General features: G+C 39.2%; 2 protein-coding genes across 2 annotated transcripts in view; one reads left to right on the plus strand and one right to left on the minus strand.

The window, feature by feature from the left end:
• Positions 1–9,594, minus strand: part of galt (galactose-1-phosphate uridylyltransferase) — a 42,971-nt gene extending 33,377 nt beyond the window's left edge. The window contains exons 1-4 of the mRNA XM_013909843.1: positions 9,425–9,594; positions 5,709–5,878; positions 5,334–5,409; positions 5,097–5,145 (exon numbers count right to left, since the gene is read on the minus strand). Coding sequence (XP_013765297.1) covers positions 5,097–5,145; positions 5,334–5,409; positions 5,709–5,878; positions 9,425–9,461 — 332 coding nt within the window. The 5' untranslated portion in view covers positions 9,462–9,594. The remainder of the gene's footprint in view (positions 1–5,096; positions 5,146–5,333; positions 5,410–5,708; positions 5,879–9,424) is intronic.
• Positions 9,595–9,911: 317 nt separating this feature from the next.
• On the plus strand, positions 9,912–15,458 carry sigmar1 (sigma non-opioid intracellular receptor 1). The gene is made up of 5 exons (XM_005729213.1): positions 9,912–10,144; positions 10,273–10,324; positions 10,727–10,875; positions 12,307–12,399; positions 14,052–15,458. The coding sequence occupies exons 1-5, from the start codon at positions 10,000–10,002 to the stop codon at positions 14,279–14,281; spliced, it is 669 nt and encodes a 222-aa protein (XP_005729270.1). The 5' UTR covers positions 9,912–9,999; the 3' UTR covers positions 14,282–15,458.
• The last annotated feature ends 879 nt before the right edge of the window (positions 15,459–16,337 follow it).

Below are 16,337 nucleotides of genomic sequence, written 5' to 3' on the forward strand. Positions count from 1 at the left end.
ACACACACACACACACACACACACACACACACACACACAGCAGCCCCTCTCGCTCAGTTTTTGTGTTTGCGCTCGCTCTCAATGTGTTGCTCGCGCTCTCAACATTTCTGCCTGTGCGCGTTCAACTCTTTCTCTACACCGTTATATTTGTGCCATAAAACCAGCCAATCACAGACTTGGATGCAAAAAAAAAAATATCTGATTGGCTGTTTTGGTCTCCAACCAGCTCGAAATGACGAAATGCAATATCCCAGAATGCATTTCGTCCAAAACTCAAACGAGGCAGTGGCGGAGGAACACAGAGTGGCGGAGTTTGAAATATTACTCTTTCTGATCACAAAATAAACTTTTAAGATATTTTCTCGAAGAATGTTTCTGTGTAAACTTCAAATATCTGCTCGATTCATCAAGACATCACACATTTGCAAAAGTGCTCTAACATTTTCGGAGATGCCTGTTGAATGACGTGAATGATAAGAAAATGCTGAAGTGACATGAGCACTTGTTAATATTGCTCAGGGTCCAACCTCACCACAACAGAATGTGTTTGTAATGTGTGTGAACAATACAATAATTAAATTAAGGTGTGCAGGAAGCTCTGCATGTTTTAGTAGTTTCACAGTGGATGCATTTCCTGATGCTATCCAAAGGGACTTGTGTCTCCAGCTGGAATCAAACCAACAACCTTGTAAGTCACTGCAATATGGAGCCACTAAAGGTACTGATAGAAAAACTATTTAAAAAAAGCTTGGTTTGTCTTTCTACAACAGGGCAGTGTTAGCTGCTGTGACATACTTAGCCCTTGGACAGTTATTAACTTGGGTTGAAAACACCCAACTTGACATAACACACACACACAGAAATCTATAAATGTCGGTTGTGCGTACTTCAGTTGCTATCAGGAGCTTCCAGTTAACATCCACAAAAACGTCGCTTCTTACAACAACAATTACTTATGGAACCTGGATCAGGAGACAAACTTGCTAAGCTTACACTCCAATTAAGAGAAACCTGCTTAAAAAAAGTCTGGCTCACGTCCATATCTAACTGTGGCATGGAAACATACTGTACTGTTATCTCTTTTGCTTCCCACCATCTGCAGAGCTTCACACTCACACAGCGTTATGAATTGGCTGGCACTGACAAGCAGCCCCCCCTGCATCTCCCGGACTTAATTAACAAGTGTAACTCTCATAGCAAGTGATGTACAGAACAGTGTGTGTGTGTGTGTGTGTGTGTGTGTGTGTGTGTGTGTGTGTGTGTGTGTGTGTGTGTGTGTGTGTGTGTGTGTGTGTGTCCGCACATGTAGTAGTGGTAACGTCAAGAAGACATGTCTCCATGTGTTTGCTTTCAGGCTTATCTGTAGTAGCAAGGAAAATCAACTTGACTGTCAGAGTGAGAATAATGAAATTTCTATCAACAGGCAGGCTCTTCTTGGGCCCAAGCAGCTAGTGTGTGATCAATAATTGAACACGACTTTGGTGTTTACGCTCTGAGCAAAACTGAATGTTGGTTTATACATTGTTCATGAGAAGGCTAATAGAGCAGATGGGAGCTGGGTGTTTCCAACACGAGTCATATTTACACAGATATATGAGGGCAGCTAACCATAAAACTGAATGATTCAAGTTTGAGGTCAAAACATCTTTAAAGCGTATAGTTAAGTTTAAGAAAATAGTAGTTGGGGTTAAGACTAGTTTAATTTTCCATTAATGTGGTATGGCATGTGGTTGCTTTCAGATCACCATACAAAACCATCCATCCTCTTCCGCTTATCCTTTTCAGGGTCGTGGGTGGGGGGTTGTTTAGGCATTTTAACCAACTTTTGTAAACAAACAGCACAAATTAAACATCTGACACAATGAAGCTGATCGAAAGCAAAAAGTCAGAGGATCACTGAAGATATCAGCACTTGCTATGAGAAGAGCAGAAATTTTATTTATATTTCCAACAGCAGTTTTTACTGTGCACCAGTTTGACCAGCTCATCAAACCATGTAGCGCAGCTAACACAACATCAAGCAACTGTGAGCTTTCTCTTTTAAAACAGTTTACTTTGGGCTCTGTTGTAAAATGTCAAAAATACTTTTTTTAATGCATGAGGTCCTGTGAAAAATTAAATACATCCGTATTGCTTCTATAGGAATTAAGGGGGTGAGTAACAGCCAGGTGCTGCTAATAAAACACGCTTGATTAATTGATCTTCCGCAAATGTAATCACCTCTGTAAAAGCAGATGTTTGGGCAGATTGCTGGCCTGAAGCATTCAGGTGTTTGTTAACACAATGCAATAATGTTCCCAGCAGTGGATGTTCCAGCAAGTTCACCCTAAGGTCAGACCGTGCAATGTTGAGACAAATTGCAAAAAAAAAAACCTAAGGGGTACTTATCAGACTACTCTACATGTTAAATGTTCATTACAGCAGAATTACAAAAAGACTGAACAAGTCTGGCTTGTTAGAAAGGGTTGCTATGAGAAAGCCTCTTCTCTTTAAAAAATATAGCAGTATAGCAGGAATATATAGAAGTGTAAAAACCAACAATCAACACAACAACTGTCAAGCACGGTTTGCTTTCCAGCCACAGGACCCGGGTACATGGCAGTCACTGAGCTAACCTTGAACTCCTCTGTATATCAGAGCAATCTAGAGTCCAATCTGAGGGCATGTGTCGGACATCTAAAGCTTGGGCGAAAAGGGGTCACATAACAGGACATTAGCAAATGAAAGACAAGACTCAAGGTGGTTGTAATGGTCCAGTCAAAGTAAAAACCCAAATGAAATGCTGTAGCATGACCTTAACAGAGCTGTGCTTAAACAAAATTGAGGGGTTTTTTGTTTTTGTTTTATTACTGTATACACAAGCTAGCTTTAAAGTAAATGAGTAATTAGATGGAAATTGTTGATTTCCAGAGACATTTTTTTCAAGAAATATAATCTTAAGTTACCTTAAATCTGACACAACAACAAAACCAGAACACCTAATTATCTCTTGAATCTTCCTTTTGCTTGAAGTTAAATTTAAGACAAAAAGACACCTGTACTGACAGCAAATTACACCATTAAATAACTATAATTATTGTAAGGTGTCAACTGACATTGCTTTTACTAAAAGTTTTAGCAAATTTCAAAGTCCTTCTTAGAAATATTCCTGGGCAGCTATACTTAGTTTTCCTAGAAAGGAAAACAAGACACTGTCAGGTCTGTAAAATAAAGTGAGACCAATTTTTTGTCACCACAGTGCTGAGAGGGGTAGCCTACTATGATAAAGTGTTAAAAACGTTCTTATTTCTTTTGTTGCACTACAGCTTTCTATTGCCTTCCGTGACCCAGATCCCCTAAATTACATTTCCAATTCTGCACTCCCCTCTAATTGGCACTGAACTTTGCTGCAGGGTACAAAGATCTACTTTATTTTTCACGTTTATTATTCTGTTAATATGGCCACAAAAGCAAATACTGATCACAGATACACTAAAAGGAAAGCAGCAGCATGCTGGATGTGTGAACAAATATGAATACAACCTCACACTGCGAGCAAAATCACACACTCTCACCTAAAGTGAGACAGAGGAAGAAAAGTACCCTAAAATGTACTATATTTTTTAAGTCAGTCACTGCTGTTTCTGTGCTTCATCACATTGCGAGTGTGGTAAGCAACACCTGACGGCCTCTACATCTGCCAGCACATGGGATTTAGAAAAGAAAAAAAAAGAAGAGTCTTTAGTTTTCAACCAGCACAATATTTTTTGATTAAATCTATTATTCAGTAGTTATGCAACTCTGCTGTCAGACAGAATCAAGCAAGAATTCCCAGAGCACAGGATTGTTTGGGAATGTTACCTTCAGACTGAATATTATTTATGCAAAAATATCAAAAAACTCCAAAGCACTCTCTATTCATATAAAATTTAAATCCCTTTATTCTTGTTAGATTTAACCTTCGAAGGCAAATAAAGTTTATAACAAACTAGTAAAATGCATTTTTTAAGAAAAATTTTACTTTGTTCTTATAGACTTAATTTGCCTTTGAAGATGTATTTATATTATCTGTGTGGTCTTTTTTGTCTGATTTGAATTGACTTTGGTGAATTTTTGGTGATTTTGTTGATTTCTGGGCTCTTACATCTGTCCACTCTTATTGGTTGAGTTTTACTTGTGGAATTTTCCACTTTCACCTTGAAGTTTGCTACTAGTAAAACACCACTTAAAAAATTTCAACCACTCATTTTGTCTCTTATAAAGGCCTATATGCCACAACCTGTTGGAGTTTTAGGTTCATCTTTTAATATTTTACCCTGAAAGCGCTCCTTAAACCAATTTGACAATTATATATCTTTGATTCATAGCATAGCAAGAATCATGTGTGGCCAAGTACCCAGAGAGGGAAAAATGTAATCTGTGAATTTTTGAAATAGAAAATGCTGTGTATTGTATTATAGAAGTGCGCACAAACAAAGGATTTAGGTCTTTTTTAAGCTTCTCTGGAGATGTATAAATCCAGCAGCCAGTGTTTATTGAGCTGACTCCTGTTGTAAAACATTCTTAAGTTGAACTTTGTAGAATACAAGATACACCCAGGAATAGGCATTTTGAGCTACCGAAGGACATGTTATTTATCAGTGTGGATGGATTTAGGAAAATATCACTCATGCACCAAGGAGCTACAAACTAGAGTACTGATAAAACATCTCCATCTGCTGGTTGCACAAAATAACATCACTTTCTAATGTATGTACGGTGGCTTGGTGATTTTGTTTTGCTCAAGTTCAAGATGTCCTGAAAACAGGAAGCATGCAGTGCGTTGATGAACAAAATTAGCGTCATCTAATAGCTGATTATGATGAAGATGATGACAACAACGAATTAAGAGTTGCCTCAGCATGACTGCTCTGATTGCAGTCATCAGCTTAGATTTAATTAGTCATACATTTGAATGCATCATAATTTTGAAAAGGAACACTGATTAATATGCATCGTGTCCTAGATTAAATTATAACTTACCAACTGCATATTAATTTATACTATGTATTATACATTTCATTATGAGCACTGCATTTCATACACATATAGATTGAGATATTAAGATTTGTTCTTACCAGACACCTCTTGCAGCTTTAGACTGAAATAATGGATCTTGGTCTGAACCTGAAGAACAAAACAACAATATATACTTTATCATATTTAAGTATTATAACCAAATAGCTAAAGAGCTACACGAAAGTCGAGTTTGCAAGAAAGAAAGAATTGCAGTTACTTGCTTAAATATTTTATTAAAAAGGTACTGCAGTTACTTCTCCTTTTCCTTACAGTATTTAGACTGCACTAGAACTCACCAGGGTCTGGAGCGTCAGGCTGAAGAGCGGGGAAGTCATTCTCAAACACAAAGGTACTGTCATAATCTGGATTCCCCTGGAGAAAAGCAGACAGTTGGAGAGATATTAGAAAACAGCAGACGAAAAACATTTTCTTTCAAAACCCAAGCAGAATGAGGAGTGAAGAAACCTCTTATTTGGAACTGCTGGCAATGTTACAGCGCAATTTAGCATTATGTATGATTGTTAATGTCTACAACATCAATAATAAATGGAGAGAAGAATAGATGAACTATCCACGACATTATCAATATGTTTTCCAATGGATGCCTTGTTTGTGGATTTACTACTTGTTGTGATCAGAACCAAAGAATGCTGTTCAATGCCTCTTCTCACCTTTCCATTTGCCCTTTTGTTCCCAGGACAAAGTGGGTTATTTGGGTCATATCTTGGTATGTGCTCCTCAGGTGGTCTTTCAACTTGACCTGCCCAAGGTCTCTTCATGCGGTGGGCGGACACAAGAACCCAGCTGTCCCTAAGAGGGTTGTAACGCAAGTGCTGGTGCTCTAAAGTTACACAAGACAAGTGATAAAATGTAACAAGACAATGTAATAACACACATACATTATTGAAACCACAGGCTTCAAACATAAGGCCCGGGGGCAAAAATTGGCCTGGCAAAGACTCCAATCTGGCCCCACTGGACAGTGGGGCTGATCAATTAATCGGATTTTAATCACGATTACGATCTGGGCTTTCAACGATCATTAAAAATGACTGAGCCGATTATTAGCCCCTCCCTCGTGCTTTACTCTCGCGCTGCTCCGTGTGGCAAATCGAGCGCACCTCTCTGCATTTCGAACACGTGTCACAACAATTAAGAGCAGCAGTCTCTATGGGCTCAAAATGTGGTCATAAATATTTTGTACTTGTAAATCGGTTTTGTACTTGTAAAAAAGATTTGTATGTGTAAAAAAGATTTGTGTGTGGACTTAGCCCAAAAAAACCCCTGCAAGTTACAAGTACGAATTTTGACCCTATTTTTCTTCCTTTAAGCTGATTGGTCAATGTCATGTCAATCACAAATTAAACAATCCAATCAGAGAACAGATGGGTTTGGCTGTCGGAGGGGCACTCTTTTGAACTGCAGGTCCTTGAAGGGTAATCTCTATGTAAATATCCGATAGCAGTTAGGTCCCCTTACTTTCAGCAGCTGTTGAAAGGATAAAGTTGTGGTATGTCAGTGGTTAGAAATACATTATTACTTTAGGATTAGTTTAACACAACGTCAGGGCTGACCCGGGACCATTGCTGTGAGTCACAGTGCGCAGCATAAAAGTCCTTTCACATCAGACGCAGGATGTGCTGCTAATGCTAATTGCTAACTAAAAGCAAAGGATCCAGAATTTGTTGCTGGCTGCTGGGCTCGGTGGGTTTTTGCAGCAGCTCTACCTGTACTAGATGCACCTGCTCCTTGTCGTTTTTACCTCTGACTTTATGTGAACTACAAGAGTTTGTGGGGTTTTTTGCTAGTTCTTCAAATGTTCAAAAAAAACATGTATGCTAATTCATAACGAAGAAAGCTTTGTAATGAAGACTGTCATTTCCAAAGCACTGAATAAAAACTGAATAAAATAAAACTAAAGAAAAAATAAATTTATTCATAACACACAGGAAAAGACCCAGGAAAACCGAGTAAACGATAAAAACGATAACAAAATAACGCTGAAAACCGATAAAAACCCTGAAAACTATACATTTCACACCTGAGCCTCAACTCTCGCGGCCCGGTACCAAACGACTCACGGACTGGTACCGGTCCGAGGCCCGGGGGTTGGGGACCACTGATTAAGAGGACCCGAGGGAAGCTCGGAAAGCTAAGCAGAAGTTATTTGGAGAGGAGAGTGACTGCCGCTGGTTGAAAAGAGAGATAAAAAAACTTCAATGGTGTGGAAACATTATGGGTTCGCAGAGTCAGACGTGGATCAAGTAGACATAGTGTGTAAACTTTGCTACGATGTTGTAGCGGCACCACAAAGCAACACTGCAAAGTTCACTAAACATAGATGTTTACATTTTTCATTTATTTTTTATATTGCAAACATTTGCACTGTTATCAGTATTTGCACACTATTTTATTATTTTTTGACAATCTTTAAAGCCATTATTCAATACATTGTTGTTGTTAAATAAATATCGTCAAATAATCGAGATCTCAATTTCAGTGAAAATAATCGTGATTATCATTTTTGCCATAATCGAGCAGACCTACTGGACAGTTTTGGAAAGTGTGAAGGAAGGCATAAATCTTGGACTTAACTTTATTTTCATACGTTTCACAGCTTTAATAACAAAAAACCTCCCCTATGGGCCATGCTACACCAAAGGAATTAGGTAACAGATAGAAAATTAAATTAAACAACAGGAAGTTCCTTTTTGTTCAATAGAAATGTCTGGGTATTTTTTACAGTGGGTACACAAAAAAGGACATTTTCCATAAAAAAACAAAACAAAACAAAAATCTTTGTGTTTTATACTTTTTCAGTAATTTTACACATTTATTTCTTACAATTTCTTTAAATCACTACAGAAAAGGTTATTTACCATGTAGAAAAACGGTGATTTCCTTTGCCAGGAGAATAACCTCCTCCTAAACGTCAGCAAGACTAAGGAGCTGATCGTGGACTTCACTACAAAGCAGGCGAGGAATTACAAGCCCCTCGTCATCAGTGGCACACCAGTAGAGAGAGTAGACAGTTTCCGATACCTGGGTGTCCACATCACTCAGGACCTGTCATGGTCCTGTCACATCAACACCCTGGTTAAGAAAGCCCGTCAGCGTCTCTTCTTCCTCAGAAGACTTAGAGACTTCCATCTGCCACTGAAGGTGCTCAAGAACTTTTACTCCTGCACCATCGAGAGCATCCTGACGGGAAACATCTGCACCTGGTTTGGGAACAGCACCAAGCAGGACAGACAAGATCTGCAAAGAGTGGTGCGCTCAGCCGAACGCATCATTCAACCAGAGCTCCCTGACCTGCTGTCCATCTACACCAAGCGGTGCAAGACCAAAGCTAGGAAGATTATGATGGACCTCTCCCATCCCAACAATGGACTCTTCTCACTGTTGAGGTCTGGGAAGCGCTTCCGCTCCCTTAAGGCCAAAACAGAGAGAATGAGGAGGAGCTTCTTCCCCCAGGCTATTCGGGACCTGAACCAGGTGTAGGACTGGACTCTCCCACACACATCACATCACTATAAGACTGGACTCTCACACACATCACATCACCACACGCACTCTGGTTTTTCTTCATGCACACTTCCTATAATTTATAATCTCTTTCTGCTACTTGCACATTTTTTACTGTAAATGTCTAAGTTAAATCTGTAAATTTTGTAATAACCTGTAAATTGTAAATACTGTAAAACCACTGTCATTTAATGGTCGGGCATTGCATTGCACAGCTACAAGCATTTCATCTCATGTCATACTGTGTATGGTTGTGTGTGTGTGACAAATAAAATTTGAATTTGAAACTGCACTTTTTTCTTATATTAAAATATCTCAAGGTTTAATTTGTGTATCAAACTTTTTTACAGTGACAGATCAAAGTTGGGTGCATCTTACCCACGATGTACAATGAGTTTGACATTCCCGATTTAAACATTTACTATTACTTATAAGACACACCCCAAAAAGCATTCAGGAGCAGGTTTTGTAGCTACAACATGAACTACAGGAACTACAGTCACAAGACAGCTGGCAGAGTCAGCATGTCTGTCAGGCCGACAGGGGAAAAAGTGCAGGGTACAACATAACTAAAGACTTTGTGTAAACTCCCATAACCTACCAGTGAATTCGAGTAGTGAACAAGCCCCGAAGCATGACTGAATGCATTTTAGCTTTAACTGTTTCCAGTGCAGTACCTTTTTGGTAAACAATAATGAAGAACTCGGGAAATTATAGAAGTCATTTTTATGCTTAAACATTAAGGCAAACTGACAAATTTAAGAAGTCCTACTCATTATCCATTATCCGTGTCTGTCATTGGATATAGTGAGTGATTGAAATTAGCTTTTTAACGTTTGTAAATTCACAAAAAAATGCGTACCTTTTGGGTCAAAACTGACGTCTTGCTTCCCGCTCATGTCGGTAACTCACTGTTTCACAGCTGTCTCCTCCCCGGTGTTCTTTTTTTGAACCATGAGCTTTCTCTGGACTTTAGCGTATGACGCTAAATCAACACGGTCCACAACAAACCTTGGCCTACTTCCTGTTTTGTTGACAAGCGAAAGGTTGCTATTGTGCACAAGCCGGTATGCAATGGCACACTTCTAAAAATCTAAACAAATAAGTAAGTAAATAAGACTGAAAACGTCAAACTAAGGATAATTTGTCATTAGACTGTTACCACCCAATACAGCAGCCTGAAATGTTTAGCTTTGGTCAACTGGTTTTTTTTTAATATGATATTTTAATGTCTTTAGAAAAAGACGGTTTTGCATTGTGCTGGCAACCCTGGAGTCGCGCGCTGCCTACGCTACTGACTCGGCCCATGATTGGCTAAGCGTAAAGTTCCCTCCCTCACCTGACCAGGAAGAGGCTGTGAGCGGAGCACCACGCCAGTCCGCCTCCCTATATGCATGTAGCCAAACCTGTCTGTGTGTCTGTGCGTTTTGTTCAGCCATGTCCCTGCTCAAAATCATTTTAAGACTTCTGGTGTTCGCCGGAGTCACCGTCCTGACCGTGCTGTTGTTGCGGTATTGGTTGGCCAGCAAGCAGTATGTGTTCAACAAAGAAGACGTCGCCAAATTGGCCAAACAGTATGCAGGTGAGTTTGGGTTTGCATGTGAAAAAAGTTGCCACTTCATTTCGTTTATATTTAAAGCGAAGCTAATTTCGGTTGCCTGAACTGCCATATCTGCATGTCCTGTGCATTTTAAATGTGTCTGTTCTCAGGACAGGACCATGAGCAGGCTTTCTCCAAAGTGGTGGTGGAGCTGAGAAAAAGGTAACGATACCGTTACACGCAGGCTTGCATGTATCAGGCAGCTTGTGGTTGCTTCTGTACAATTTCCATCACTATTAGGTTGTTTAAGCTACTTATTAGCTGCAACATGATGCAACTTATCTCTTCAGCATGTGCTCATTTCACTTCATTCTTTCTTGGTATAGTATGGATGTCTTATTCACTTTCATTTTTTAATACTGTATGAAAAATTGGTGTAGTCTAAAATAAAGCCAAAGTGAAAGTTGTCCATAATGATTTCTTTGACCTTGAGGTACTTTCCTCCGATTTTCCTACTAAAACTCAAAACTGGTAAATTTGCACAGAAAACTCTCACTTGGTATTCAGATTATTAATCAGTTTTTTAACGTTAAATAAATGGCTAACAAAGTATATTTGAACTAGGTATCCTGGACACATCCTCCCTGATGAGGACTTGCAGTGGGTGTTTGTGAATGCTGGAGGCTGGATGGGCTCCATGTGTGTCCTCCATGCCTCTCTCACAGAGTACTTGATACTGTTTGGCACTGCGGTGGACACTGGAGGACACTCAGGTGAGGAAGGAGAGCAGTTAAAGAGAGAGACCGCATTTCCCGGACTACAAAGCGCACCTAAATATTAGCCGCACAAGCTAAAATCAGGGGAAAATCCTGTTTTGTACATACATTAGCCGCACCTGACCAAAAGCCGCAGGTGTTTCAATGTTGACTTATCATATGTAAGAGAATATGCACAAAGGGAATTGTCAGGAAAGAGATGGCTGTTTGGAGACATCACTTTTATTAATATTTTGAAAAACAAGTTATGGGTACATATTTGCACATGTAGTACATAACAGTAGCCTACAGCACACCAGAAAAATAGATTCGGACTACCTTTTAGGCTCAGGTGCAGTGACACAGCTTTAACAAGAAGAAAAGTCAGTCATTCACCACCATCTTTCTCTTCTTCCTGCGCACTAAAACCACCAAAGTCCTCTTCTCCAGTGTCGGATACAAACAGGCTCAGGATGGCTTCGTCATCCACTCTTCTTCTCTCCTTCGTTGTCACTTTCAAAACCAAAGAAATCCTCATTGTCAGTGTCAGAGTCGAACACCCTCAGAAGGGCCGTGGCGGTGTTCTCCTCTCCATCATGCAGCAGTCCAGCCCTTCAAAATCCGTTGGTGATCGTGGATGTTTTCACACTTTTCCACGCTGTCAGAATCCACCGGTGGAGTTGGGCATAACTTGCTTTTTGGGCATAACTTGCAAGTTTATCGCCGCTCATCATCCACGACTCCCGCTGAACGTGTACCGCTACTTTGAAGTTTGTTTTTCGCGCTACTTCATACGGCACTACGTTGCCTGGCGGAAGGATCGGGGTTCAAGAGTGGTATGTTAGTCACATGTCCGTCCGCCAGGCAACGTAGTGCCGTACAACAGCGGAACACACAAAACAAATCGTCTTACGATATGACAAAAATCACGGGCAATCCATAGAAAAGCCGCACCTGACTAAAAGCCGCAGGGTTCAAAGCTTGTGCAAAAAGTAGCGGCTTATAGCCCGACATTTACGGTACATAGATGGATCAGCTCCAAAAAAAGGTTTTTTTTGTGTAAGTTGACGTAAACATCTGCAGACATAATGGTTTTGGGGAACAAGTTACTCTAGAGCAGGATACTCTGATCTCAAAGTTGAAATCTGCTGGAGTTATTTACAGTATGGTGTCAGATATGAAGGGATGAATTGCCCTTCTTATGCTCTAAAGTGAAGTCAGTCTGAAGCACCCCCATTCCAGTCCAAGTCCTTACAATGTTGCACAGTGGGCTACAACTTGATCCTTGCAATCTAGGAGATGCTGATATATAGTCCCATTCTTAGTCCCAACAATAATATTTGATTTGTGACATGATTTACAGAAGACTATTGGAATTGTATGTTTAGAAAACTATAAATACTCTGAATTGTATCATTTTGACTCTTTGCATCTTGCTGTTTCTCTCAGGTCGTTATTGGGCTGAGATTTCTGATACCATCATTTCTGGAACCTTCAGACAGTGGAAAGAGGGGACAACCAAGAGTGAAATATACTATCCTGGTAATGCATTAACTCATTACAATATTCAATTTTGCATTTATACACAATGGAAACTTTAATGTATCTCAATAACTATAATATATATTTATTTTTTTTTGTTTGTTTTTTGTTTTGTTTTTGTGAAACAGATTCTGTTTAAGTGATTTCTTGATTCATCAGGTCTGGCAGAAATCAGGCCTGCGTGTGACTACTGAAATTAAACTGGTTAATTACCCTCTTATGATTTAACAAGAGGGGTAGGGCTGCATGATTTTGCATAAAATGAGATTTTTTGGCTTAGAATTGAGATCACGATTCTCTCACAATTTTCTTTTCCAGTATAAATATTTATTGCACTTATTAACTGCACTTCATAACAGTTGAGACTGAACATAAAAACAATAAATAAACATAAAAACAACAAATGTCTCACGTTTTGTTGTTGCCGCAAAATGTTGTACTGCTTGAAATTCCGTCTCCACCATTGCTCGACGCTGCGTGTATAGAGCAGGTAGTGCAACAATAGAAAAATAGTTGCGGGACGGCACTGTGTAGCGTTTCAGGATCAGAATCAGAAAGGGTTTTATTGCCAAATGTTGAGCAGGTTTACAACATTAGGAAATTGCTGTGGTGCTTCAGTGCAAACATACTGTCATAAATTGCGCTTAAATAGACATGAAAAAATAAAAGTAAGAATAAGAATTAAAAGTGCTACGTAGAAAGATATATACATGAGTGCAGGTGGTGATCAGTGCCAAAACATGGAATGATGCAGTGACACAGCGTAGGGTCATGTGTTAGTGGTGGGAACAGTCGTACGTTTATTGTTCATGTGTCCAACAACAGAGGGGAAGAAACTGTTCTTATGGCGAGGGGTTCTCGCCATAAGAGATGTTTGTCTAGGGTGTTGTTCATTTTCCTAAATCCCTCGTTTTGCACAGTGTTGATGGGAGCCATATCTTTGGTCAGGTGATAAGTAATAGCCTCCGTAATTTCTTTGTGCCTGCGGGAGTTCGACGTGTATAGGGAAGCGCTGTATAAGGTTCCCGTTATTGATGTTTGGGTGGTTGACCGGGACGGATTTTCTCCTGTCACTTTCTCGTCACCCCTGACGTGCTCTCCGTTGTTTTTTCCCTGCTAATTTTAGCATCACACAGCACAGCTTCTGTATCACGTGGTATAAGGCTCCGCCCTTGTCATTTGTTGAGCAGGAGTGAGCGCTTGTTTTCATGCAGATTACGTCCCGGATCAAAATGCGGTACAATCGGCGTCGTCTTTTTTTTTTTTTTTTTCTTTTTTTTTAAAAATCGTTGTCATTTGGAAATGAGATCGCACATAAGTATGAATCGAGATCGCGATTTTCTAACGATTAATCGTGCAGCCCTAAAGAGGGGGTATTTATTTTTGTCACATCGGGCCAGGTAGCTCTGGATAGCTTCCCATTTTAAATAAAAATAATTTAAACCACATTTTAATTTACTTTAATTATCTTTGTCTAATGTTAAAATTTGATTACCTGAAACATGTAAGTGTAACAATATGCAAAAGAGGAAAAAAATCAGGCTGTTGGTAAATAAGTTTTCACAGCACAGTATGTTATTAGCTAAACTCCTGTAGTATTATTGGGTTGTAGTAATTTTTTTCCCCTGTTCTTTCATATTCTTTACCCACAGGTGACACTATTGTGCATGCTGTAGGAGAGGCTACGTCAGTCCAGTGGAGTGCCGGGACTTGGATGGTGGAGTATGGCAGAGGATTCATCCCTTCCACGCTGGGCTTTGCTTTAGCAGACACCTTTTTCAGCACCCAGGACTTCCTCACAATGTACTACACTTTTAATGCCTACATGAAGGGTTTGCTACTTGAGGCTGGTACACTACTTACAGAAGCTGGAGTTTTCTAAGGCAAAATAGAGTCCTAGATGATTGCACATGGACATTACCATCAAATCTTGTGCTGTGACATTTTCTTCCCAACCACTAAAATCTGGTAGAGGAGAGACTTGCTGATAATTCAGAGTGCTGACATTTAATATTTTTATATGAAATTGTAGACAATCCAAATTTACATTGGTACAGTTGATCATCTTCATTGACTCTCTTGACCCTCATAAAGGCTATGCAAAAGAAAATGTCTTACTCCATTTCACCGTAACATTTGGCATGAGATTTCAAACTGAGCCAAATCACCCAAACAAACATTGCATTCTGAATGGCAGCCTTCCTTACTTTACCTCGATTTTAACAGTGAAACTAAGCATCAGGTCATTAAACATTCCACTGAGAGCTCAGACTGCCTCCAGAGTCAGAATGACTAATAAAAGGAAAGAAAATCCATATTATTAGGATCCAATTTAAAGATGAAAGCCTTAAAGCTTATTTTGCCAAATTTATCATTCTTTTGATAAAAATAAGGCAATATATGCAACCAGGTTTGGTTGTGTTTACTTCTTCATAACCAATGATTTTTACAAATAAATACTGATATTCAAAGTGGTTTTTTTGCAGGCCAAGGAAAATCTTTCAAAACAAATATGCAATGTTTAATCTGGATTGTAAAACCTACAGTAATGTATATAATGCACAGCTAAAGTCACTATTTTCTTATTAGATGCCAATTTCCACTTTGTGCAGATTCTCTGCAGATGAGGTCTATTGTAAATGTAGCTGCATTAGGATTCGGGCTCTCTAAGCTACTCTCGGTGAGAAGATGCAAAAAAGAGAAATTCTGTTCTTTGCTTTTAAAGCTTCTCTTGGCATTGGCCACCATTTACCGATTCAAAGCTCACCTTTTGTGTACCGTGTGTCTTTTGAAGGTGTTAAAAACCTGGGAGGATATGCTAATGAAAGCTCTCGTCTTGTCAGCTGTGCGAACCTTGGTGGTTTTATTTTTATGTTAACCTGTCTCTGCTGGAGCTCATCTTCAGAGCTACATCATTGTGGCAACCACCAAATTTTCTGACTAGATGTGTGTGGTTTTGACTTTTTTTTCTTTTTTCTTTTTTTTTTTATCTCAGAACTGTGGAGGTTAAGGTGGAAAACTGAAATCCTTTCAAACAATAAAGCAAAACATTTACATCACATACTGTACATACTGTGGTAGGACACCAATGATGTTATTTGGAGAAACTCTTTAAAATGTTTGTGCAAGTCATTTAAGGTAAGAAAATGGGAAAACACGGTTGTATCATACTACAGACTTCTGCTAGGTTTACCTGTAATTCTGTCATTTTCTAATTTTACAGAATGGTTTAATTATGTAAACTTGATTACTTTGTTTTGTCAAAAATGTTCTGAGCTCAAATAGCCTATAAATGAACTTGAATAATACTGGACTCTGACCAAGCTACTTGGCTTCAGTATCTGCAACTTCCGTTCCTGGTCTTGAATTTTGCACTGGCCCACTGGGAGGGCTAAATATCTACATCCTATTGTAGCACTGTGGATAAATGTAATTGTGGTGTTTTACACTGCTGCTGATTGTGTTCTCAGTTTGTATCTTTTCATGTAAAACAGCCTTATTTTCAGGCTAATGGCTGAACTTACTAAGAGCTATGTAGGGTTTCTAGTCTAGTGAAAATGTGCTGTTACTACCCTAACTGATGTTAATTAGAAGCAGCATCAGTAGCAGTGCATTCTCAGATGAATTGTAATACTGTACCAGATGTGCAATTTACTCGGGGTTAAGAATGAAACTGACGGTGCCAAAAGAAATAAATGTCTTTGAACTTAATAGAAGTGTGTTTTGCTTATTTCTCTCTATACTGTGTATTTAATCAAGGCAATGAGAGGACGACTGGCATATAAACAGTAGCTGTCAATATTTGATCTTGGCTGCCTTATTCATAATAGAATTGTGAAATGACATTTAATATTTCATTGCAATGGTATTGAATCCATAAAAAGTGCCTTTGCCATGATGCTCCAATGCTAAACACAAGATGAGTGAAATCTCAAGCT

Source organism: Pundamilia nyererei, unplaced genomic scaffold, assembly GCF_000239375.1.
Source record: "Pundamilia nyererei isolate P.nyererei 1_Seehausen unplaced genomic scaffold, PunNye1.0 scaffold00032, whole genome shotgun sequence".
NCBI lineage: Eukaryota > Metazoa > Chordata > Actinopteri > Cichliformes > Cichlidae > Pundamilia > Pundamilia nyererei.

Coding starts and splice junctions, on each gene's coding strand:
- sigmar1 (XM_005729213.1), top strand. CDS start 10,000: ATGTCCCTGCTCAAAATCATTTTAAGACTTCTGGTGTTCGCCGGAGTC. Junction 10,325..10,726: donor GTGGTGGAGCTGAGAAAAAG/GTAACGATACCG, acceptor TATTTGAACTAG/GTATCCTGGACACATCCTCC. Junction 12,400..14,051: donor GAGTGAAATATACTATCCTG/GTAATGCATTAA, acceptor CTTTACCCACAG/GTGACACTATTGTGCATGCT.